This window comes from Garra rufa, chromosome 22 (assembly GCF_049309525.1).
Source record: "Garra rufa chromosome 22, GarRuf1.0, whole genome shotgun sequence".
Classification (NCBI taxonomy): domain Eukaryota; kingdom Metazoa; phylum Chordata; class Actinopteri; order Cypriniformes; family Cyprinidae; genus Garra; species Garra rufa.
In genome coordinates, this window is record NC_133382.1 from 9,523,536 (window position 1) to 9,548,200 (window position 24,665).

Consider the following 24,665-nt stretch of genomic DNA (forward strand, 5'->3'; position numbering starts at 1 on the left):
TTAGGTTTTTGCTCATCCAATATATGCAGGAAATGAGTCGATGGTAATCTATTTATTTGGATTAAAATGGTGTAGACCACAGAGATGTCAGTCATTTAGCATCTGATCAGGGTGTAAGGAAATGAAGTGAGTGCTGTGCAAAATAAATTTCATAACCTGAGGAGATTTACAGCATCAGTCAGTGTCTTACTGTAGATTAAACCAGATCCTAAATGGCTGCCAGCCTTGACAGTGACTGACACTTATGCAGTCACACATCAAGTCAAAGGAGTAATTAGATTTTAAGACATCTTTAAGACGTTTGCCCGTTTTAAATGAACGCGTTTCGCTTCGGGTTCGACTGAGAATATGCTTCCAAGACGCTGGCTGATGCTCTTCTTTGGCTCGCAGGCGCAGCACATATGAGGCACCTTGTTTTCCTGAATGAAATCGTACGCGCGTTCTATTAATAGCAGCGGCTCTATGACGTCACAATGGAAGCCGCATCTGACTCGCGACAGATGATGATTCTCTCAAAGAGCTTCGCGAACGGGAAGGACACACTATCCCCGCATATGTATCAGTCTGGACGCTTGCAGATATATAGGAATTAACTTTTTCTTTGCTCTCAGACGGGGACGTAGTGGCGGTTAGGAGATGGTTTTGCAGCATTTGCCCAGCTAGCGACGAGCGTTGGTTTCTTTCATAACATCAGCAAGCTGCAGTCACTGTATACTGAACTGACTTCTGACAACAATAAACACACACCTCACAAAGACACGGTACGTATTCTTGTGTCCACTGTGTGACGGCTTTTGTTTGCAGGATGGCGTCCTCATGTAATTCATCATGCACCCTTGTAGGACAGCTGATAACTTCTTAAGAGACAACGTCGTTTTTTATATACAAGTAAATTGTAATACTGTTTAGAATTAAATTATTTCCCCAGATTACATTCTGTGAAGCCAGGATTCTCAATGCATTATAGCTGAGGTAAAAACTATTGCTGTGCAAGTTCATACCTTGCTGTTTGCATTTTAGAGCTATCTGCTTCTGCTGTGGTAGCATCTAAATTACCTAAATAAATTTTAACGGTTAGTTGATGCCTTGGATGCACCTGCATGCATTGCTTTTACTGTGTGCATAAATGTCTATTTACATTCTAATTTATATGACTTATGCATCGTCATATCTCTGATTTAGTGACTGTGCTGCAAGTTCAAACTTCAGACACTCCATGTTTACGTGTTCTAAATAAAATACTTATGTTATGACTTATTCCTACCGTCCATGTCTACTTGATGTTATGAGTGGCTGACTTTCAACTTAGCTTTAACTCGGCTTCTGTAATTAGAAAAAAAAGTAGGTTGGAAAAAGTGCACTTAACCTTTGGTTGAAAACATTTAAGACAGCAATTTTCCAATTTTAGTGAGTTTTTGTTTGTTTGTTTCTGTCTGTCTTTTTTTATCACTATTTGAGCTGATTCCAGCTAATGTCCTAGACTTTAGGTTACATTGGAACGGAGCCTAAAATGCCAATTAATCTAGCATTACACTGTGTATAAAGATATTTCAACATAAAAGATGAGTGGATAAGACTGTGTGTTAGTTATAGACTGCCTTGAGTCTAATAATGTTATGAATAGAGGTGCATGAATGGATGCCTTTCCTTACTTGGGTGTTTAATTCACAATTTTACATACAGCTGGCATATGCTGAATAACATCATGATTATGTTCAGATTGAAGTTTAGAAATGATGGTCTCACTGTGCTGTTTGTTTTTTACACCTCGCCTTTAAAAAAAGATCATGTGGAAGATGTATTGAAGTGTGAAGGTGAAAACTAGAGATGATGCTGCATTTTGCATAATGCCCTTTATTTGCGTCTCTCCAGTTGTTTCACTAATTGGAGAGATTAAAGGCCATATCAGTAATTTAATATTGTATTATGTAATAAAATGTCCCCTTGGAGGTAAGATGTGGGAAATAATTGTACGGTTTTAATAATAAGTAATAAAATCACACGGATGACCTTTACTTTTATTATTATATGATTATATGTCACCCTAGACTACAAAACCAGCCATATGGGTCCATTTTTTTGAAATTGAGATTTATACATTATGTGAAAGATGATAAATAAGCTTTCCATTGATGTATGGTTTGTTAGGATAGGACAATATTTGGCTGAGATACAAATATTTGAAAATCTGGAATCTGAGGGTGCAAAAAAATCTAAATATAGAGAAAATCGCCTTTAAAGTTGTCCAAATGAAGTTCTTAGCAATGCATATTACTAATCAAAAATTAAATTGTGATATATTTATAGTAGGAAAATTTACAAAATTTCTTCATGGAACATGATCTTTACTTAATATCCTAATGATTTTTGGCATAAAAGACCCTGACCCATACAGTGTATTGTTGGCTATTGCTAAAAATGTACCTATATAACTATTTTAAAACTCACTTTGCATTGTATTTTTATTGACTTATTTATCTATTGTTTTTGCAGTCATACACTCTGCAGCGAACATTAAAGTCATATGGGTTGGGTTTTGTCCAGGTCAGCAGGAACAAGATGTGGCTATAATATAGGGCAACTATTTTAGGAATGTGAAAACAAGAAGTCCTGTATTATATTGAGGTTTCATTGACCCACAGCAAGGTCATCGCTCTGTGCAGCTTCCTAATAGATCTGAAATGAAATCCCTCCTCTAATCAGTATGTATGAATTCTTGTCCAATAATTTCTTTTGTCACAGGGTACTCAAGTGAAATATGGACTACGAAAGACCCAACGTAGAGACCATCAAGTGTGTTGTTGTTGGAGACAATGCTGTGGGGAAGACTCGCCTTATTTGTGCCCGGGCCTGCAACACTACCCTAACCCAGTACCAACTGTTGGCCACCCATGTACCCACCGTCTGGGCCATTGACCAGTACAGAGTCTGTCAAGAGGTAAATCTTCTCTCAATTAAATTTACCTTGCCTTTATCACAGCATTACGTCAGGCCCATGGCTGGAGATAATGAGCGCATGATACCCAGATTTGTTTTCCCGTCAGGATTCATTTAAATTTCAGCCGGCGGAGGGGAAACAGATTACAGAAAAAGATCAAATACGCCTGTGGTCTTCTTTGCTCTAGGGCAGGGGTGCTACTTTAAAAGCCGAATTAATGTTATGACTCTTCATAGGTCTTAGAACGTTCCAGAGACGTTGTGGATGACGTAAGCGTGTCCCTCCGGCTATGGGACACCTTTGGAGACCATCACAAAGACAGACGCTTCGCCTATGGGAGGTATGAATAGACTGTTTGATTTGCACTTTCTGTGTAATAGTGGGGCAAGCTTAAAAGAATAGTTCCTCCAAAAATGAAAATGTGACCTTGGACCACAAAACCAGTCATAAGTAGCACGGTTATATTTGTAGCAATAGCCAACAATACACAATACATTGCATGGGTCAAAATGATAGATTTTTATTTTATGCCAAAAATCATTAGGATAATAAGTAAAGGTCATGTTCCATGAAAATATTTTGTACATTTCCTACCATAAAATATAGCAAAAGTTAATTTTTGATTAGTAATATGCATTGCTAAGAACTTAATTTGGACAACTTAAAGGCAGCTTTCTCAATATTTCGATTTTTTTGCATCCTCAGATTGCAGATTTTCAAATAGTTGTATCTCAACCAAATATTGTCCTGTCCTAACAAACAATACATCAATAGAAAGCTTATTTATTCCACTTGTTTTGCGATCCAGGGTCACAAATGTGGTTATTAATTCACCTTTTTGTCACACGAAACCCGTAAGAAAAAAAGAGAAGTGTAGCAGAATGTTCATGCTGCTATTTTTCCATATAATGGAAGCTAAAAAAGGACAAAATACAAACTAAAACTAAAAAAATTATAAGCCATACAATACAATTTGATGTGTATATGTATGAAGTTGTTCAAAAAAATCAATATTCAATTATATAGTATTCAAACTTAATGCTTCTTGGTCTATATATGTCCTTGTATGGTCCATGTACATTACGTTTATTCATTTTATTTAATACTGAAAGCAGAAAAGTAAGTAAATTAAATTTTTGTTTAAAAAAATGATGAAACTTGAGTTTCATTTTTAAATTCAAGGGTAGTAAATGGTTAAATAACTTGAATATTTAATTTAAAATTTAATTTCCACAAGGGGGAGGGCATAAAATGGCCCTTTTCAATGATTGGTCATTCAATAATAATATATTGTATGGTCCATGTACATGACATTTATTATTTTTTTTTTAATACTGAAAGCAGATAAAAGAAAATGCATTTTTGTTTAAGAAAATGCTGAAACTTGGACTGAACAAATATGGGACACTTTATTCCTTCACTGTCAATTCTGGATTTTTTTTTTTTTTGACTCAAGATTATGTGGCGTATTTTTTTTGTAATGCCGTGTTTCTTGGGGGTGGGGGGAAGGGTATTGATTATAATTGTAAATGTAAAACTCAATAAAGAAAATATTGAAGAAAATGTTGAAACTTGAATTTCATTTTTAAATTCAAGGGCAGAAATTTAACAAATAACTTGGATATTTAATTTCAAATTTAATATCCATAAGAGGGAGGGCATAAAATGGCCCTTTTTTAATGATTGGTCATTTAATAATAATATATTACATTTTCAAGCAGTTTATCCATTTTTAAGTTGAATTCTTGTTTTTCTGAAAAATTGAGAAATGAAAAATGTGCCGTTTTCTAATTTTTCAGCTTTTAGTATTTAAAAAACAGTTGAACACAAAGTACACAGACCTTTCTTGTGTGTCAGATGACCAATCATGACTAGTTGTATTGATTTTAATTATATTTTGTTGGTCACCATTCACTTTCATTATATAGTAAAGAGCAGCGTGAACATTATTCTAAACATCTTCTTTTGTGTCCCTCTAAAAATAAATATATATCCACCTTATTTTTCCCATAAGACTGGGTGCGGCCATTTGTAAATTTTATGGATCCAGCTTCCGGTCTCTTCGGCGTCAAGCTATTTTTATTTTGCTGCTTGATGTTGCAAATTGGTGTGTCTTACCATATTATTTTAATGTATTATCCTAATTATGAACACACTGGTTTGCAGTAAAAACAGTTTTACCATTTAGTGCATGTTGTTATTCTTCTTGTTATTTTCCTTTAGCGGCTAATGAACCGGAAGTCTTTTGGGTGAACTATGCCTTTAATTCCTTTTCCAGTGATATTAACTACATTAGGTTGCCTTGTATGAATTTATTTATTATAGCAATCAGTGTGACTCAGATTAAACTACGATGTTGAAAATAACAAAAATATAAGGGTATGCATGAGAACATTTCACAGTGCTCTCTGGTTAATATCTCAACAAATTACCGGAGAAAATCTTAATCGCTTCTTCAGTTCACAAGTGCCACCACTTTACTGAACAGAAAGACCGGAAGCATCCTGCCATCAGATGCTTTCATCATTCGCTCTGACATCAGACACTGAGCTATTTGCAACTGAATGCGTGCCGAACATGACAGCTGAACACTGTTATGTTAACTCATGGCCATTTTGTGTCAAGCACTTGTTTAATGAGGCCTTTCTTTGCGTTCATCACATGCTCACTGCTTTTATGCTTTCTTTTAACAAATAAACAAAACATTCTCATGCTGGTATGAGTTTGTAGTGGCGGTAACATAATTAACATCAATTATGTTATGTTCATGCTCATGTTATCGCTATTTCATTCAGGGTCATGTTATGTTTAACTGAAAATAAAACAATTACCGGTCAGTTTTTACTGATAGGGTTTGCTTGGTGTTATTTATTATTATTATTATTATTATTATTTTAGAAAGACATGGTGGAAACATCTTGATTAATAATGTTTAAAACGTAGGCTGTGTCTCAATCCACTCCCTACTTCACTAGTAGTGCACTCTCCAGTGAATTAGAGTAATTAAAGTGCTCTGAAACTTTGCTGCCTAGAAATTCCCAGAATGCTCCTTTAAAAAAGAGCATCAGCTGTTAATTATATTTCCTTAATGTGGCCAGAAATAATACCAGAAGAATATCGCTTGTGGCTTGTTATACAGCGATGTTTTTGTTACCAGTTACATTTTATTGAGTGACCTTGTCTTGTCAAAGGTAATTTAGTCATCGGTTTTCCAGTGCTTAATAGATTGTTAGCATCCAAATTCATGTTATGATTCACACCAGCTAGGGAGGGGAATAAGATACACTCCAAGAATCCTTGTTAGAAGAAATTATATTCCTGTAGTGTTCAGTTCTTATGTTCTTTTGGAGTTTAACAGATGGTGTTTGACAGCATATGTATGACCTGATTCATCCCTCTGACAGTCTGAAGGGAGATTTTAGAAACCTAAGACTAGTTATCTGCATATTTATCCTATGAGAGAGAATATTTTGTGATTTAACGCTAGACCAGTCCCAGTTCAGATACACTAGACAATTTCAATCAGATACACCTGACTTGTTGCCTGGAGAGCATGGCTTGCTCCCTGACTTTGGGCCAGTCATGTTCAATAGAATTATATTTTTAGTTCTCACTGCTTTATTGCATCCTAAAAATAAAACCAGGGCACTGAGGTTCGGAGTCATAAAGCTTGGCTCGGACTCAAAGGATGACCTCTAGATGTTCGCTAGGCGTCTTACTCAGGGCTTCGACGTGTGTTAGTGATGCGCGGGTCGGGGTTTTTTTCAACCCGCGGGTCCCGCAATTATGAAATTATTTGGCCCGCCCCAGCCCGCCCCGCAGTACTGTGTCTATTTTTACAACCCGCCCCGCCCCGCACCGCACCCACGACAATTAAATAGACTTACTATGCATTGTAATGCAAATGAAAACCGAAAGTGCTTTTCGCCCTTTAAACTGGCAACAATACTGTACGATTATGAATATGAACCATAAATCAAATCATATTAATAACAAGATAATCAGTGATGTAACGTTAGTGGTGCCGGAAGAAATGTGGGTAAATAGCCTATGCTTCATTTATGAATATCGTTTTGAACTTTCTATTTGAACGCATTCGTTTACTGGATCCTTGGACTGAAAGGTTTAAAGGTTCACTGGTTTAAGGAAGTTCTGATCATGAAAATCTGCTTCTTTTTATTTGTAAGATATTGTTTTCGTTATTATGTACTGTTTAAAATGACTAGGGTGCAGGAGACGCAGCGGGCGCAATCACCAAATACATTTCAAAGCAAGCCGGCGCCACAGTCCTGACTACATCATTGCTGTCTTTATTGTGTGTTTATAGCGAATATTTACATTCATTCACATATGACTGGATGTGGTTGACTGACATGATTTTGGCTAATGCAGGATAATGCGCATCAGAGGAGATTTAAATACGCATAGCACCAGGCCTGCAGAGCCGAATGAGCGTTCGCTTGATGCGCTTGTGGCTGGCAGCGGGAGCTGCTTGGCGCTTTCGTGACGTGACGTGTTGATAACCTTATTAAAGAACTTAATAAAATATGAAAATAGATATTCCCAAATATGTAATATAGGCTATAGGGAATTGCACGCAACATACATTGGGGGCCGCGGGTTATGAGACGACCCGCGCATCACTAACGTGTGTCTTTAGGAGTAACCCATAATTTTACAGGAACGAAATTCTAAGGTACTCCACTTCTCTAAAACTGTACTTACCAAACAGATTATTATTTCTATATTTATTGATTTTACAGTGAATGAAAAAATGGTTGGGACAGTCAATGAAAAAATGGTTTATAATAATAAATAACCATGTGGTAATTTCTATTTTTGGATAATACACTGCATTGAATAATTTATAAATAAATGCTGTTTCATCTGATTTAATTACTTTCTATTTATATGTGGAACTTTTTTGGACGCAGACCAAAATATATCATTTATTCATGACAAATGATAAATCTTTAAACATTCTGTAACATTTAAAGGGATAGTTTACCCCAAGATGAAATTTTGTCATTATTTTCTTACTCTCACATTGTTCCAAACCTGTTTGTCTGTGGTACACAAAAGAATATATTTTGAAGAATGGTGGCAACCAAACAGTTTTGGTGAACATACATGTTTGAAATGACATGTGGGTGAGTAAATGAGTAAATTATCTTTGTTATTAAGACTTAATATAACATAAATGATGTCTCTTGTTAAAATATGTAGTAGAAAACCCATGAAAGATTTACGTTATTTAAAAAATCCACATCGTTTTATATATTTTTTGGACTATGGGGGAGCCATTATTTCGATGACTTGAAATGGCTGCAGTTAGGCTCTACCCGTTGCTATTTTTACCACAACACAATTCATAAAATAAAATACTGATACGATGACCACAGCTACTGAAAGAGCTTACAGGTGACCATGGATAAAAGTGTAAACCTAAAACAAATGCTGTACCATTGATATCAAACAAAATCAACGCTGAGAAACACCTTCAGTAGCTGCGGCACCATGACAAACGTCGGCATGTTTACATCCTGCCAGGATGACATCTAGCGTTTCTTGTCTCTGCCCAAAAGCCTAAAAGGCATCAGGACTAAAGTGGAGTGAAGAAAGACGAGGGTCTTTAGGAAGTTTTATTCATCTACAGGCATCTTCCTATTCTTTTCTCCTCTTCTTATCGCTAGGAAAGCATGAAGACTTACATCGCTTTTCTTGTTGCCCTTCGATTGAAATTTACAAACAAAAGCCGCACAATGTGGCATTGTATCAGTATTTTAATCTTTTTTTTAGAGTTGTGTATTGTAAGTTGTGTTGCGGTAAAAATAGCAACAGGTAGCACAAGTAGCCCAACCAAAAGTACAAACGTTTGACGTCATCAAAATAATGGCATCACCATAGTCCTAAATATGTACAAAATGGTGGATTTTTTGAATAACGTAAATCTTTCATTGTTTTTTTTATTATATAGTTCAGTAAGAGACATCATTTATATTATATTAAGTCATAAAAGTCTTACCCGGGGTTCTCATTTAAATAAAAAGACTACATTTTAAATTTGAGTTAAATAGCCAAACAAAAAAGTATACAACAACTTCACTTGAAGCGTCCCAACAAACACCCCTGATTAACAAGATATTCCTCATCTTGACTTTTTTGGGACTGTAGAACGTATATTTTTACGCTTGAAGCAGTTTGCAGTCTTGCTCAATAATAGACATGCAACACAATAGCAACATCTCTATCACTATCACTCACATATCTCCCAGCCCTTGCTGAGAGTGACTGATTCATTTAGTGATGAATGAGAAGAAACAGCTCTGCAAAAGAGACGTCATAAATCTGGGCAATTAGCTGACATTGTTGACGGTGGGAAAACACAACCTTTATCGCAATCAGTCTATGTGAGTTTACCTAAAGGAGACAAGAACCTTTTTGCGTGGATGCAGCAATTAATTAATGGCATGTTGAGTGTTCTAATCACTGGGTTGATGTAAGGTTAATAAAGCTAATTACTGTTTATATGCTGATTTGTTTTCATTTAGGCGAAGTATTGTTTAGTTATCGGAAGGGCAATTGTCTCCAGGCTGGCTCGCCAAAAAATTCTGAAGCCAAAATAAGTGCTGTATGTTTTACCAGAAGTGCATTGATTCTGGCTTACCATCAAACAGGCTTTTCTCTAGAGCACTAGGGTGATTGGCCAAGAGCCCCATTTTGACCTGAGATGTTTAGTTTTCAGCAAAACCATTATTGAGGACAGAATAGGCTTTAGCCTAGCAATTATTGAGACCATGCAGTGCCATATCAAAACATTCAGATACCTTTAACTTCAAAAGCTCAAAAGCTATTTGATATCAGACTCTGGTTTACTGTCCCTTTGGACTGTCATTATAGACTCTGGCGGTAATGTCGTTCTCCTTCAGACAGATTTCCCTGAACTGTTGTTGACTACAAAGGCAAACTATTATGTAGCATTGTTCTGTGCCTCTTTTTGTTTTTAGGGCTCCTATGATCTTTATGCAAGCCTGTGAAACATAAGAGAGACGCTGTAAGTCCTCAAGCCTGCTAGCATCTCCTTAATTCTCTGCATTGCCAACTGTGTGGTGTGGTAGCTGAGACCTTTGCCTGCCCAGTCAGCAAGAAATGCACGATTTCTTTTGTGGACAATGGCAAACGGGTGATCGTACATTATTCACTTACTCGTGTGGTGACAGGTGTTGCCCCCCTCCCCAGGATAGACTTTGTACTAATCTTGCTACAGGAAGGTGCGCCAGAATGTCTGCATGTCATCCTCTTTGTGCTTTTGTTTCGTCTGCTTCGTTGATCATGTTTGTTCTAGTCCTCACAGAGACAGCCAAAAAAAAAAAGCATTGCCGAAAGAGTTCGAAGTGATCTCCGGCATCAGACGTGTGTAAACTAAAGGCAATCTTTTTGCGTGCTGTCAACGGGTCAATGTCAGTCTGGCATTGAGATTGAGGTTTTGCATGTCCACCAAACACTGAAGAACTGTTGTTTTGCTACGGATACTGCTTGGCACCTGTCACATTCAACACTCTTGGTTTAAAATCCCATTAGCATGCGTGTTACGTGGTGTCTTGCCCTGTGTTGTTTTCATTAGTTACTCGATTTACTTCTCAACTTTCACTTTCGAAGGTCTGACGTCGTGGTTCTCTGCTTTTCCATCGCCAATCCCAACTCCCTACACCATGTTAAAACAATGTGGTACCTCGAGATCAAGCACTTCTGTCCACGCACACCTGTCATCCTGGTCGGCTGCCAGCTGGACTTGCGCTACGCTGACCTGGAGGCAGTCAATCGAGCTAGGCGACCATTATCAAGGTACTTGTAACTGAAGCCCTTGTTCTACTGAATCCAAGAAGTTGGAACTTGGGTATTCCTTTATAATTCCCTTGCAGAATTCTTAGAATCTGATTGTATTTATTTGTCTCTCACAGGCCCATTAAACCTGGAGATATTTTGCCTCCAGAGAGTGGAAGAGAGGTCGCCAAAGAGCTCGGCATCCCATACTACGAGACAAGCGTTTTCGATCAGTTTGGCATCAAGGATATATTTGATAATGCCATCCGAGCTGCCCTCATCTCTAGGCGCCACCTACAATTCTGGAAGTCCCACCTGAGGAAGGTCCAAAAGCCACTGTTGCAGGCACCATTTTTGCCACCCAAAGCTCCTCCGCCACTTATTAAGATCCCAGAGTGCCCTGCCAAAAACCGTGATGGCCCGAGGCAGCTTCTTGAGAGCCCCTTGTGCGCTGATGTTATGTTCGTCATTCAGGAACACATCCACTTGTTTGCCCACAGGATCTACCTGTCTACCTCATCCTCCAAATTCTTTGACCTCTTTCATATGGACTTCTCAGACGAGTCCCAGTGCTTGGTGGTAACTGAGCGTCACGGCCGGGATCAACTGATGCGCACGTTAAGCCTGGACACGGAAGAGGACGTCACCGTTCTCCCTAATCTTTCTCCTTGCTCGCTCAGGGCTTCCAAGAGTGACGGAACCCTCAAGATGATGAGCTTCAGTGGGATGCACCGGCGCACCAAGCTGTCCCTGGCCTCTTGGAGCAAGGCCTTCCACAGCATCCACAAAGAGAACGTGATCAATCCGGTCACGGGTTCGCCAGCTCTTATGACTGTCGTCAAGATGGATCATTCCATCCACCATGGACCGTTCAGCGCTGTCCTACGCTTCCTCTACACTGGTGAGTTGGATGAGAAGGAGAAGGACCTGATGAAGATCGCCCAGATCGCAGAGATCTTAGAAGTGTTTGATCTTAGGATGATGGTGGAGAACATCATGAACAATGAGGGCTTCATGAATCAAGAAATCACAAAAGCGTTCCATGTGAGAAAGGCCAACCGAATCAAAGAGTGTCTTGCTAAGAATAACTTCACAGGTATTGAGGAACTTTGTCTTTGATCTTTGTCTTATTTTCGTAAAATGCTGTTTCTCATGGTGTTTTGGACTCTCTTTGCAGATGTGGTGTTCAGGTTGGATGACGGCACCATTAATGCCCACAAACCACTGCTGATCTCTAGCTGTGACTGGATGGCTGCCTTATTTGGGGGATCGTTCATGGAGAGTGCAAATGACGACGTGAGTGTGAAAACAATGTTTAATGAGCTCCAGTTAGGGCACTGACAAGTCTACAGAACATCTTTATTTCGTCCTAAGCATTAATGAGTCTGCCAGTTCTCAAGCAGATGGTACAAGGTCACACCACGCAGACATTTACATGCGCTTACATTCTCAAATAGATGCACACTGACACATTTTACAGACACTGGCTTGCCAACAAATTGCATCAAATTCTTGAATAACTAAAATAGTCTAGTCCTGGTGACGTTTTGAAAATCTATTTCTGCAGAGATGAATGATCTCTCAGCTCTCCTGACCTGTTTGGAGTGCATTATGTTTGTCTCACAAGACATTTTATTCACAATATAGCAGGGTTATGACATTTGTATTTTGTTTTGCATTGATTTTCAATTGTTCGTGTGGAGATTTGGGAAAGTGTTTTTATTTTATTTTGTTTCAAGATTCCATTAGTTTCCAAAAGCCATTTTCCCTATATTGAGATTTATAGAGTTTTTGTATATATTTTAGCGCACATTTATATTGTTAAATATTGTTTTTTTTATATTAAAATATAAAAATATATATATATTTTTAGTTTTTGTCTTTTTAATAAAAAAGTTTTTATTAATGATAATACCCTTATAGTACAGTTACCAACATAGACCTTTCAATTTATAGCTATTTACGTGCATAATTTATAATTAATGAGCTGAGATGCACAATCAATACAGCTACTTCCTGCTGTTTGAAGCAAACATGCTTTTTGCTCGTTTCACGGCTGCCACATGCACACTTAATCCTGTTTCCACTGTCCAAATAGATGCTTTCATCTGTGGCACCATTCATTAATTTCCTCCTTAACAGGTGGAATAAAGCAGACCGAGTTTCCTCCCGAAGGAGGAAAAGCAGACGTCATTCAGAGACGGTGATCTGTTTTCCTCTACGGCTAATCTTTGCACAAGGGACTCAATACATGATGGCCGGTCTTTTTTATTTTTTTTGACTTTGTGCTCTGACATTTCATGCCAGTATAACAATTGGGACAGCTTTATTTTAGACAACGTCCTACTTTCAGAAGTCCACAGCTTGCTTGCTGAAATCCGTAAGAGCATGCCTCTGTTTCTTGCACTCTCTTTTGGAGTGGTTAGACTAGCCCGGCAAAACACGGCAGTCTAATGTGCTTGCCCTTGAAGAGTGTTATGTAATGAGTTACGTAGCAGCATCTATCTGCGTGTTCTGCCCAAATGTGCTTAGTAATGCTGGACTGCTGGTGAGCCGGCCGGCCGTCAGTTTCATAGGGATTAAAGACTAAATAGTCCCGACAACAGAGGTCAGCTGACCAGAGTCAAATACACAATGTGTTTTAATGGTTGAATTAAAATCTGTACTGGTTAATAATTTAAGTTTTACATTTCTTTTGTAATCACCTATAAATCCTATGAAAGCAAACATGAAATCACAATGTGCCCTATTTACATTTTTAATACACATTACTTATCTTATTAAGTATTAATTTATCGGTACATGTTATGTTATTCCAAAAAAAAAGAACTTAAAAAAAAAATAATAACTTCCTTAAAAAATAACTCCATAAATCATTTTAAAAAATGTAATAACAACAACAATATAATATACATTATTGGTAAAACCTAAAAGTTCAGAATTATTATTTTAATTTTTTATAATGTTTTTTTTTTGTCAATGATTTTAAAATAAGTCACCAAGATTTAAAATACAGTAAAAACTGTTATATTATGAAATATCATTAGAAATTAAAATTGTTTTCTTTTTAAATATATATTTTAAATTAGATTTTTTTCTGATGCAAAGTTGAATATTTAGCAGCCATTACTCCAGTCTCAATTGCTTTAATATGCTGATTTGATGCTCAGTTATTGCTTAATTAATAATTGATGCTTAATATTTATGTGGAAACCATGATATTTATTTCAGGATTTTTTATGAATGGAAAGTTTAGTGAACAACATTTATTGGAAATACAAATCTTTTGTTACATTTTAAATGCCTTTATTGTTTCTTATTGTTTTACTGTATTTTAATCATATAAATGCAGCCATTAAGAGGCTTAAAAAAAGATTATTTGACTTTTGACTAAACTTTTGACCGGTAATGTGTGTATTATATTATGTTTACCAAGAAACAACTTTGTCTATGGGTTGTTGACGGGACATGGCAATTTTACTATCCCACAAGATAAAAATTAATATAATTAATATTGTCGTTATTTAAAATGCAGTAAATTGTTCAGCATTTCTTTGTCCTACATGAACCTGTTGTTATAGAAGCTGCAGTGTTATTTATTTATTTATTTATTTTTTTTGAGCCAAATCTCTATCCCTATGGTCATGTGTCCTATGGTGTGACTGTCTCAAGCATGGTTCAATAAATTACAACTTTTATAAATGAAAAAGAAAAGCATAAAAATGTTAATAAATTCCTCCGGCATAACCATACAAGCGTCTGTTTTAGTAAATGGCAATCATTTTTTTCACCCATATATTTCTGAATGCCTAATATAGACAGAAAATTAACCAGAAGGGAGGAGATTCTAAGAGAACGATGCAGAAATTAGATAAAATCAAAATGATGCCTTAAAAAGATTAGCCATATACTTATTTTTGTACTTATTTTCATCATTATATTTTTGTTCAAGTTGTTTAAACAGCATGTTAATATTATTTGTATCAAAATTAAACTTTCTTTCTCCTTTGACATGTTCAAAATTAAATAGAAATACTTTAATAACTACCATTTCTGTAATTTAGTGACATAATGTCCTATGGTGTAATGTAATGTCCTATGGTATGACACACATAAAAGAACCACAGATTTCATATTAAATAAATAACACTATATGAAAACAAATGTCCAACAATGAAGATAAATCTCTCTCATGCTATTTATATATTACTGAGAGTTTTTTTTTCCTAATTTTGCTGTGTCACACCATATGACAAATTTATGGTACAGTTCAGTAAAAAATGTTTAAAAAAACAATGAAAGAATTGACGAAGATAGTGACTTCTTTTGCAAAATAAGCATTTTTTACTGCCTATTTGTCAACTACTCCTATATCACCTGGCTTTATTGAGGTCAAAATGTTTTGTACAGTAGTCTGACAAAATCAACCTGACAAATTGGTTTATACTTAGTAAAAAAAATCTTTGGGGTAACATCTGCAGGCTACAACAGGTTTTTTGTGCAACTTATAACTTGCTCTGCTTCTTAACCAATTTTCCTCTTTGATAGATCTTAACAAGTCCTTTTATTTTTCAACCTCTGCAACAACCTGTCATGTAGAGCTGCCCACGAAATCAATTCCCCGAGGATAAAATCAAGTCTTGTTCTACATTTTACCCCACCGATTTCCTATTTCCCTCCGAATTGTCACATTTGAGAAGTAAATGGGTTGTAAACGCTATTTCACGCTGACTTAGCGGCACCAGATGGAATTGACAAAATTGATTGTTTGAAGAATAATGACGTCCGCACATGTGTGTTGCCAGGTCTCATTCCCCAACACCAGCAGGGTATGTATGCAGGCAGTGCTGGAGTATCTCTACACCAATCAGCTGTCGCCCATGGCAGACCTTGACCCAATGGAGCTAATCGCCCTGGCCAACAGACTGTGCCTTCCACGGCTCATCGCCCTGACAGGTGAGCTCTCTGCCAACGCCCCGCCACACGCTCCGAATGACACACAAAACAACACTCGCGTTCCTCAAGCACAGGGCAGAGCCGCTCGGCCACCTCGAATCTAAAGCAAACGGGCCTTTTAGCCCTTTCATTCTGTGTTGCCTAGCAACGAGCGATGTCAAGGTGCCAAATAAAAGAGAACGTCTCCGCGGAGCTTTGTGTGGCACACACTACAATCTGTCCGACGGACGTCATCTAATGACGTGGTGGTGACAGGCTGAAATTTATCTGTGACTCCAGATGCAGCTATTTACCTCAGGTTTTGCGTAGCCTGCGCCGCCCCTGAGGAAAAAAGAGTTTCTGTTTTTGTGCGTCAGTTTATTTACAGTCTGCTAGAGTAGCAAAGCATCATGAAATATTAGTCTGTGTAAATAACTTTGCTTAAAATGCACTTAAATTTGTTTTGGAAGTTTTAAGTAAGATTACTGGAGAATATTGTTTGAGTCTTTCTACTTCAGAATTTTCATGTTTAATTGAGAAATCTAAATGTGCCTTCTGTTTAACAGATGTTTTCTCTCCTCAGAGCAATACGCTGTGAGCGAGTTAGTAAAAGCATCTAAAGATGGACAGGATATCGATGGAGAGGTACTCACCTATCTAGAGCTTGCTCAGGTAAATCTATCTTGTATTATTAAAATAGATAATTGAACAGCAACTCCTTGCAGAATCTGCAAAATGTTATTTTTTTACCAAAATAAGAGGGATCGTAGAAAATGCATGTTATTTTTCATTTAGTTCTGACCTGAAGAAGATATTTCACATAAAAGATGTTCACATATACGTCCACAAGAGAAAGTAATAGTTGAATTCTTCCTGAACTGCCCACTGTTCTTCAGAAAAATCCTTCAGGTCCCACAAATTCTTTGGCTTTTCAGCATCTTTGTGTATTTGAACCCTTTTCCAACAATGACTGTATGATTTTGTGATCCATCCTTTCACACTGAGGACAACTCAGGGACTCATATGCAACTATTAAAGAAGGTTCAATCGCTCACTGATGCTCCAGAAGAAAACAATGCATTAAGAGCCCGGGGTGAAAACGTTTGAATTTGAAGATCAGGGTAGATTTAACTTATTTGCCTTCTGGGAAACAGGTAAGTATCTTCTGTAGCTTCTGAAGGGCAGTACTAAATGAAAAAAATATGATATTTAGGCAAAATAAGAAAAATGTACATATGTTCATTCTGTTCAAAAGTTTTCACCCCCCGCTCTTTATACATTGTGGTTACTTTTAGAGCGTCAGTGAGCATTTGAACCTTCTGTAATAGTTGCATATGAGTCCGTCAGTGTGAAAAGATGGATTTCAAATACACAAAATGTTGAAAAACCAAAGAATTTGTGGGACTCAAGAACAAGGGACTAGTGAACAACTATCACTAAACAAAAAAACACAGCTGTGGATCATTCAGGTAACAACATACTATTAAGAATCAGTGTATGTAAACTTTTGAACAGGGTCGTTTATATAAATTCAACTACTGTTTTCTCTTGTGGATTATATGTAAACGTCTTTTATGTAAAATATCGTATTCAGGTCAGTACAAAATAAAAAATAACATGCATTTTGCATGATCCTTCTTATTTTGATAAAATAATTTACATTTCACAAATTCTGCAAGGTGTATGTAAACTTTTGACATCAACTGTATGTCTTTTTTCAATTCTGATGATAAAATGACTAGTGTAGTGTAGCCTCATGAAATGAAAATAGATATTAACAATTATTTTTAACACATAGGCTACACTTACAGTACAGTACAGAGTACTGTAAACAAACAGAACCAGGCTCAATGATTTAAAGAGCATTCAAAAACAATGGATGTTTCCTCAACATCCAGTGTATCTACAATAAAATCAGTCATGATTTTCCAGATGAGTAACACGTTAGATATTAAACAGAAGCAATACCATTATCTCTAAATATCTGGCATGACTGTAATTATAAAATGCAGCTTATCTGATGCTTTTATACAAAGCTACTTACAATAAACCTATTGCAGTTTTGGTTTTCTTGGAGCAACCCTGAGTGTTATAAGCCTCTTGCTTTGAGCCTACTGTACAACAACCTTCAAAGATTTGACAGTAGCTAGTAAAATACAAATATCATTTGAGAATACAAGATGACAGCCTTTGTTTACAGTGATCATATTCCAATATTTAGACTAAATACATACAAACGTTAACGTCTTGTTTTTTATTCTCTTGTTTTGATGACAGTTCCATAATGCTAATCAACTTGCTGCCTGGTGTTTACACCACATCTGCACCCATTACAACAGGATATGTGCCAATTACCGGAAAGAGATCAAGTCGAAATCAACAGGTTAGAGCACTTCCTGAACAATTATGAAACAGATGCAAACTGTCACCATTGGAAATGGATGATTTAAAGAACCTGTAATAACATTTTAAAAACTTTGTTTAATTACATAGCTATGCTGAGTACATATGAGTGTTCTTTTAAAGAGACAGTTCACCCAAAATGTAATCCACTAAATCCATATGCTGTTATTTATTATTGTTAATAAATGAATAAATAACAAATAAATACAAGTTAATAAAACTACATAAATATATACAGTCAAGCCCGAAATTATTCATAACCCTGGCAAATTCTGACTTAAAGTTACTTTTATTCAACCAGCATGTTTTTTTTTGTTTTGTTTTTTTGATTAGAAATGACACAGGCTTCTCCCAAAAGATAATAAGACGATGTACAAGATGCATCATTGTGGAAAAAATTATTACTTATCTTTTATTTACATTTGAACAAAAAGTGGCATGTCCAAAATTATTCATACCCTTCTCAATAATCAATAGAAAAGCCTTTATTGGCTATTACAGCAATCAAACGCTTCCTATAATTGCTGACCAGCTTTTTGCATGTCTCCACTGGTATTTTTGCCCATTCATCTTTGGCGATGAGCTCCAACTCTTTCAAATTGGAGGGTCTCCTTGCCATTGACCCTGATCTTTAGCTCCCTCCACAGATTGGATTTAAGCCAGGACTCTGGCTGGGCCACTGCAAACATTAATGTTTTTGTCTGCTAACCATTTCTTCACCACTTTTGCTTTTGGTGCCCAAGGCCAAGTTTCTCTGCAGACTGCCTGATGTTGTTGTTGAGAATTTTGATGTATTGCTCCTTTTTCATGGTGCCGTTTACTGTGTATAGGTTCCCTGATCCACCAGCTGAAAAAAAAAACCCAAAACATTAGGTTCCCACCACCATGTTTGACAGTGGGCATGGGTTGAAGGGCTTCTCCTTTTTTACGCCAAATGAAGGCTATATATATCATTGTGGCCAAACAATTCAATTTTTTGTTTCATCTGACCATAAAACAGAAGACCAGAAGTCTTCTTCTTTGTCCAGATAAGCATTTGCAAAGGCCAAGCGGGCTTTTGTGTGCCTTATCTGGAGAAGTGGTGTCCTCCTTGGTCTGCATCCGTGGAACCCAGTGGTGTGCAGTGTCCGTTGGACTGTCTGGCTTGAGATGTTGCCACCAGCAGAGCCCAGATTCATCAGGATGGCCTTGGTGGTGATCCTTGGATTCTTTTTTACCTCTCTCACCATCCTCCCGGCCAGCACAGGTGTCACTTTTGACTTCCGACCACGTCCTCTGAGATTTTTCACAGTGCGGAACTTCTTGTATTTTTTAACAATACTTTGCACTGTAGCCACTGGAACTTCAAAACATTTAGATATGGTCTTATAGCCCTTTCCTGACTTGTGAGCAGCCACGATGCGCAGCCGCAGGTCCTCAGTGAGCTCCTTTGTCTTAGCTATGACTGTCCACAAACCAACAGCAGAGAGCTTCTGTTTTTCACCTGATGAGTTGATTAAAACAGCTGTTCCCAATGAATCAGGGTAATTAGGATGCTTTAGAACAGCGTGGACTATTTGGAATGGTATAGAACTTTGGATTTTCCCATAGACTGTGACAGCTTTTTGTTCAAATGTAAATAAAAACTGAGAAATATTTTTTTTCCACAATGATGCCTCTTGTACATCGTCTTATTATCTTTTGGGAGAAGCAACCTGCTGGTTGAATAGAATTTGCCAGGGGTATGAATAATTTCGGGCTTGACTGTATATATATATATATATATATATATATATATATATATATATATATATATATATATATATGACCGAATATTTAATTTTATGTGAACTGTTCCTTTAAGAGAACACATTTTTGCTTCATGAGCTCTATTGTATATCATTCACCCTTGATATCTTTCTGGACTTGTGTTGTAATGTGAGCAGAAAACCAGGAATATTTTGAGAAGCACCGCTGGCCTCCGGTCTGGTATCTGAAAGAGGAAGATCACTATCAGCGGGTGAAGAAGGAGAGAGAGAAGGAGGATGTGGTGTTGAATAAACATCACTCGCGATGGCGCTGGTGTTTCTGGAGCACGTCCCCTGCTGTTGCTTGAGTCTGTACCCTCGTTTTATTTTTAAAGCTCTTATTTTCCTTTTTTTTCTATTTTGCTAAGACGAAAACAGGCCACTCTAAATGAGCATTCGGTTTGAAGCACAATGTCAAAGTCCAATCAATGCTGGCCATCGAATCTACGGAGGTGACGCAGGCCTATTCCTTATTTGTTTTAATAATCGAGCTGCTGTGTTGGACTTGGTTGTGATCTGACTGTGTTAGAAGCATAAGAATCTTAAAACACTAAGAGGATTAGGGAGTATTTTTTTCTTGTCTTTCCTTTTTCACTTAGGTGCTATATACTGTATATTTGCATTAACACCTTTTAAACTGTTCAGTGAAATCATCTAAGTGGAATCTCATTATGCCGCTAATTCTGAGCACATGCATTGATTTGCATTGTACTATTCTGCATTCAGGCATATTTGGGGTAATGTGGTAAGCCTGTTTATTGGACAACTTGAGACCAAAAGTTAAGAGCACTTGAGGTTTGGGCTCTCTGTAGATTGTAATATAATGGATGTAGTTTGATCATTGTGATTGTAAAAGCTTACAGCATTCAGCCCTGTGTATAAACATCAGGGACAGGAACGCAGTAGCTGGGTCATTCCTTTTACGCAGTACATTTGGAACTTTTTTTTTTTCTCAAAAAATGCATGGTTGCATTTCTATAAAGGGATATGCTAGACTTTCTGTATGAATTATAACTTTATAATTTACACAAACATAAATGAATCAGGTAAAAAGTTACAGTGGTAAAGAGTCACAGTGGTAAAAAATAGGAAGAAAATGTATTTCAAAGTTTTGTGTTCCCCTGTGAATTCTTGCAAAAGTTTTGCGGTCCTCTTTACATTTGTGTCTAAATTCCTAAAAATGAACATAATTACAAAAACTTTAATTGAAAAAAAAAATTTTCTTGTAAAACTTAATCTAATAATCTTTGTTCTATTTGCAACTTCAAAAAATATTTTTTGTTATGTTAAAGTTACCTTTGGAAGCAAAAAAAAAAGAAAAAACGTTGTGAGATATAAACTCGCAATTGTGAGAAAAAAGTCAGAATTATGAGATATGAACTCGCAAATCAGTCTTTTTTATCAGCATTGCGAGATATAAATAATTCTAAGAAAAAACGTCAGAATTGTGAGTGTATATCCCACAATTCTGACTTTATTTCTCAAAATTCTGACATTATTATTTGCAATTGCGAGTTTATTTCTCAAAATTTTGAGAAAAAAGTCAGAACTGTGAGATATAAACTAAATTCTGAGACATGAAGTCAGAATTGCGAGATATAAACTAAATTCTGCAACTAAAAAAAAGTCAGAAGTGCGAGTTTTTATCCCACAAAAAAAGTGAGAATTGTGACTTCCATAGTTAGCGCTTATTTTCAAGCAGGTTATTTTTTTATTTCTTTAGGAGGGGGACGATAAAAAATAAAAAATAAAAAAGCTTATTGCGCCTTTTTATCTCACAATTCTGACTTTTTTTCTCAGAATTGTGAAATATAAACTTGCAATTGTGAGTTATAAAGTCAGAGTTGTGAGATACAAATAATTCTAAGAAAAAAGGTCAGAATTGAGAGTTTATATCCCACAATTCTGACTTGCAATTGCGAGTTTATATCTCACAATTTTGAGGAAAAATCTGAATTGCGAGATGTAAACTACATTCTGAGACGTGAAGTCAGAATTGTGAGATAAACTCGCAATTCTTTTTAATCAAAATTGTGTGATATAAACTTACAACTGCGAGTTATAGTCAGAATTGCAAGATATAAACAATTCTAGGAAAAAAAAGTCAAAATTGTGTTTATATCCCACAATTCTGACTTTATTTCTCAAAATTCTGATTTTATTATTTGCAATTGCGAGTTTATATCTCAAAATCTTTAGAAAAAAGTCATAATTGCGAGATATAAACTAAATTCTGAGACATGAAGTCAAAATTGTGAGATATAAACTTACAATTGCGAGTTATAAAGTCAGAATTGCGAGATGTAAATAGTTCAAGAAAAAAAAGTTAAAATTGTGAGTTTATATCCCACAATTCTGACTTTATTTCTCAGAATTCTATAGAAAAAAGTCATAATTGCGAGATATAAACTAAATTCTGAGACATGAAGTCAAAATTGTGAGATATATACTCGCAATTCTGTCTTTTTTTTATCAGAATTGAGTTATATAAACTTACAGTTGCGAGTTATAAAGTCAGAATTGCGAGATATAAATAATTCAAGAAAAAAAGTAAAAATTGTGAGTTTATATCCCACAATTCTGACTTTATTTCTCAGAATTCTATAGAAAAAAGTCATAATTGCTAGATATAAACTAAATTCTGAGACATGAAGTCAAAATTGTGAGATATAAACTCGCAATTCTGTCTTTTTTTATCAGAATTGAGTTATATAAACTTACAGTTGCGAGTTATAAAGTCAGAATTGCGAGATGTAAATAGTTCAAGAAAAAAAGTAAAAATTGTGAGTTTATATCCCACAATTCTGACTTTATTTCTCAGAATTCTATAGAAAAAAGTCATAATTGCGAGATATAAACTAAATTCTGAGACATGAAGTCAAAATTGTGAGATATAAACTCGCAATTCTGTCTTTTTTTATCAGAATTGAGTTATATAAACTTACAGTTGCGAGTTATAAAGTCAGAATTGCGAGATATAAATAATTCAAGAAAAAAAGTAAAAATTGTGAGTTTATATCCCACAATTCTGACTTTATTTCTCAGAATTCTATAGACAAAAGTCGTAATAGCAAGATATAAACTAAATACTGAGACATTAAGTCAGAATTGTGAGATATAAATTCACAGTTCTTTTTTATCAAAATTGCGTGATCTAAACCTACAACTGCGAGTTTTAGTCAGAATTGAGATATAAACAATTCTACGAAAAAAAGTCGGAATTTTGAATTTATATCCCACAGTTCTGACTTTATTACTTGCAATTGCAAGTTTATATCTCACAATTAAAAAAAAAAAGTCAAAATTGTAAGAAGTAAACTCGCAAATGTGAGAAAAATGTGAAAATTGTGAGATAAATTGTCACAATTGCCTTTTAAAAAAAATTTATTCAGTGGCAAAAACGGACTTCCATAGTTAGTGCTTATTTTCAGGCAGTTTTTCTTTTCTGTAAGAGGGTGACAAACCAACTAACCAACAAAATACCACAGAAAATAACAATTCATCATCGCTTACCAATTCGTTTTTCTGTACTAATGTTTGCATTTTTGTTTGCTAGCCAAAATGATGCCACTTCCTGCAGGATGATGTCAACTGGCTTTCATAAAGGGAATTTACAAAAAAATAGAGGACACATCAAAAACCAAAACTGACATGAAATTAAAACAACGTTCCCAATAAAAATTTAAATAAGAAAACATTTCTTTCTTAATAAATTGTCAGATTTAATTTTAGAATTTAGTAACTGAAATTATGAGAAATTGTCCTAATTGTGATATTATGATCAAAGAAAATGTAAAGTTTTTTAATGGTGTCTTTAAAAATGTCTTATCCAATATTAAACATGAAGAAAACTTCATATACATACTGCATAATAGAAATGATCCAGCTCTGTCCAGATGGAAAAGAAAAAAAAAATCAGGAGCAGATAAACTAAATCACTTCCAACTACCAGTTACACATTACTTTTCTAGTCTCTTCCATGTGTTGTAGCATAATGTTAGCCTTTACTGACAAACTACACATTCACTTATAATTAGAAGGGCTTTGAAACACGGCTTAGTTCAGGGCAAACCTTAACAAAAAAATAAATAAACAATAAGAATAAAAATGTAACCACTACTCACATATAGTACATATAATACATCAATTCCACCATTGTTGTGCTAGAAGTTGCATATGTACTGTAGTGGATTGTAACTTTATTTACACATCAAAGATTGTCATAGTTGTGAAAGCTTAAACGATTTCCTCAGCTGTGTCCTATAATGAATAATTAATGTATGTAAATGTTTCATGGTAGGATATTACAGGTAAAGAATGTACTGCGGCTTTATGTGTTGGCGTGTGCACACTCTTAAAGACGGTGAAGGGTTTTACGTAACGAAACACAGGGTCGGTGCCGACATGTCCTAGAGGAATAAAGCAACTGCCTATTAATAAAGGAGGAACGTTCATACTTGAAGAAAATAATAATAGTGTTTAGTCATTATAGTGTAGATTATCTTTAGTTTACCAAAGCAATATATAGATGATCACATGCATAAGATACCATGATTGTTCTTTTTCGGTGGTATTTGGCGAAAATTGTTGTTAACTATTGTTAGCTGCTGAAAACCAAATGGCTGGTTCATTTGGTTCTTGCTGTCTAAATGCCTTTGATCTTGCTGGTCATTATCTTTAATGTTGGTTGTTTGTTTATTTATGTATTTCATTAATTTATTTTTAAAAAGAATGGAAAATTGTTGAATAAATTATTGATTTTACTTGGTATTGAGTAA

At 35.8% G+C, this 24,665-nt stretch overlaps 1 protein-coding gene across 1 annotated transcript; it reads left to right on the plus strand.

The window, feature by feature from the left end:
• Nucleotides 1–544: 544 nt before the first annotated feature.
• Nucleotides 545–24,650, plus strand: rhobtb1 (Rho related BTB domain containing 1). Its single transcript, XM_073828646.1, has 10 exons — nt 545–761; nt 2,743–2,938; nt 3,175–3,278; nt 10,598–10,783; nt 10,900–11,858; nt 11,940–12,058; nt 15,568–15,718; nt 16,281–16,369; nt 17,975–18,080; nt 20,026–24,650. Exons 2-10 carry the CDS (start codon nt 2,759–2,761, stop codon nt 20,193–20,195), a joined length of 2,064 nt encoding a protein of 687 aa, XP_073684747.1. The 5' UTR covers nt 545–761; nt 2,743–2,758; the 3' UTR covers nt 20,196–24,650.
• The last annotated feature ends 15 nt before the right edge of the window (nt 24,651–24,665 follow it).

Bases quoted from the DNA above. Each gene is read 5' to 3' on its own strand.
- rhobtb1 (XM_073828646.1), top strand. From the start codon at position 2,759: ATGGACTACGAAAGACCCAACGTAGAGACCATCAAGTGTGTTGTTGTT. The intron at 11,859-11,939 runs GTATTGAGGAAC...CTCTCTTTGCAG, and splicing joins TGCTAAGAATAACTTCACAG to ATGTGGTGTTCAGGTTGGAT. The intron at 16,370-17,974 runs GTAAATCTATCT...TTTTGATGACAG, and splicing joins CCTATCTAGAGCTTGCTCAG to TTCCATAATGCTAATCAACT.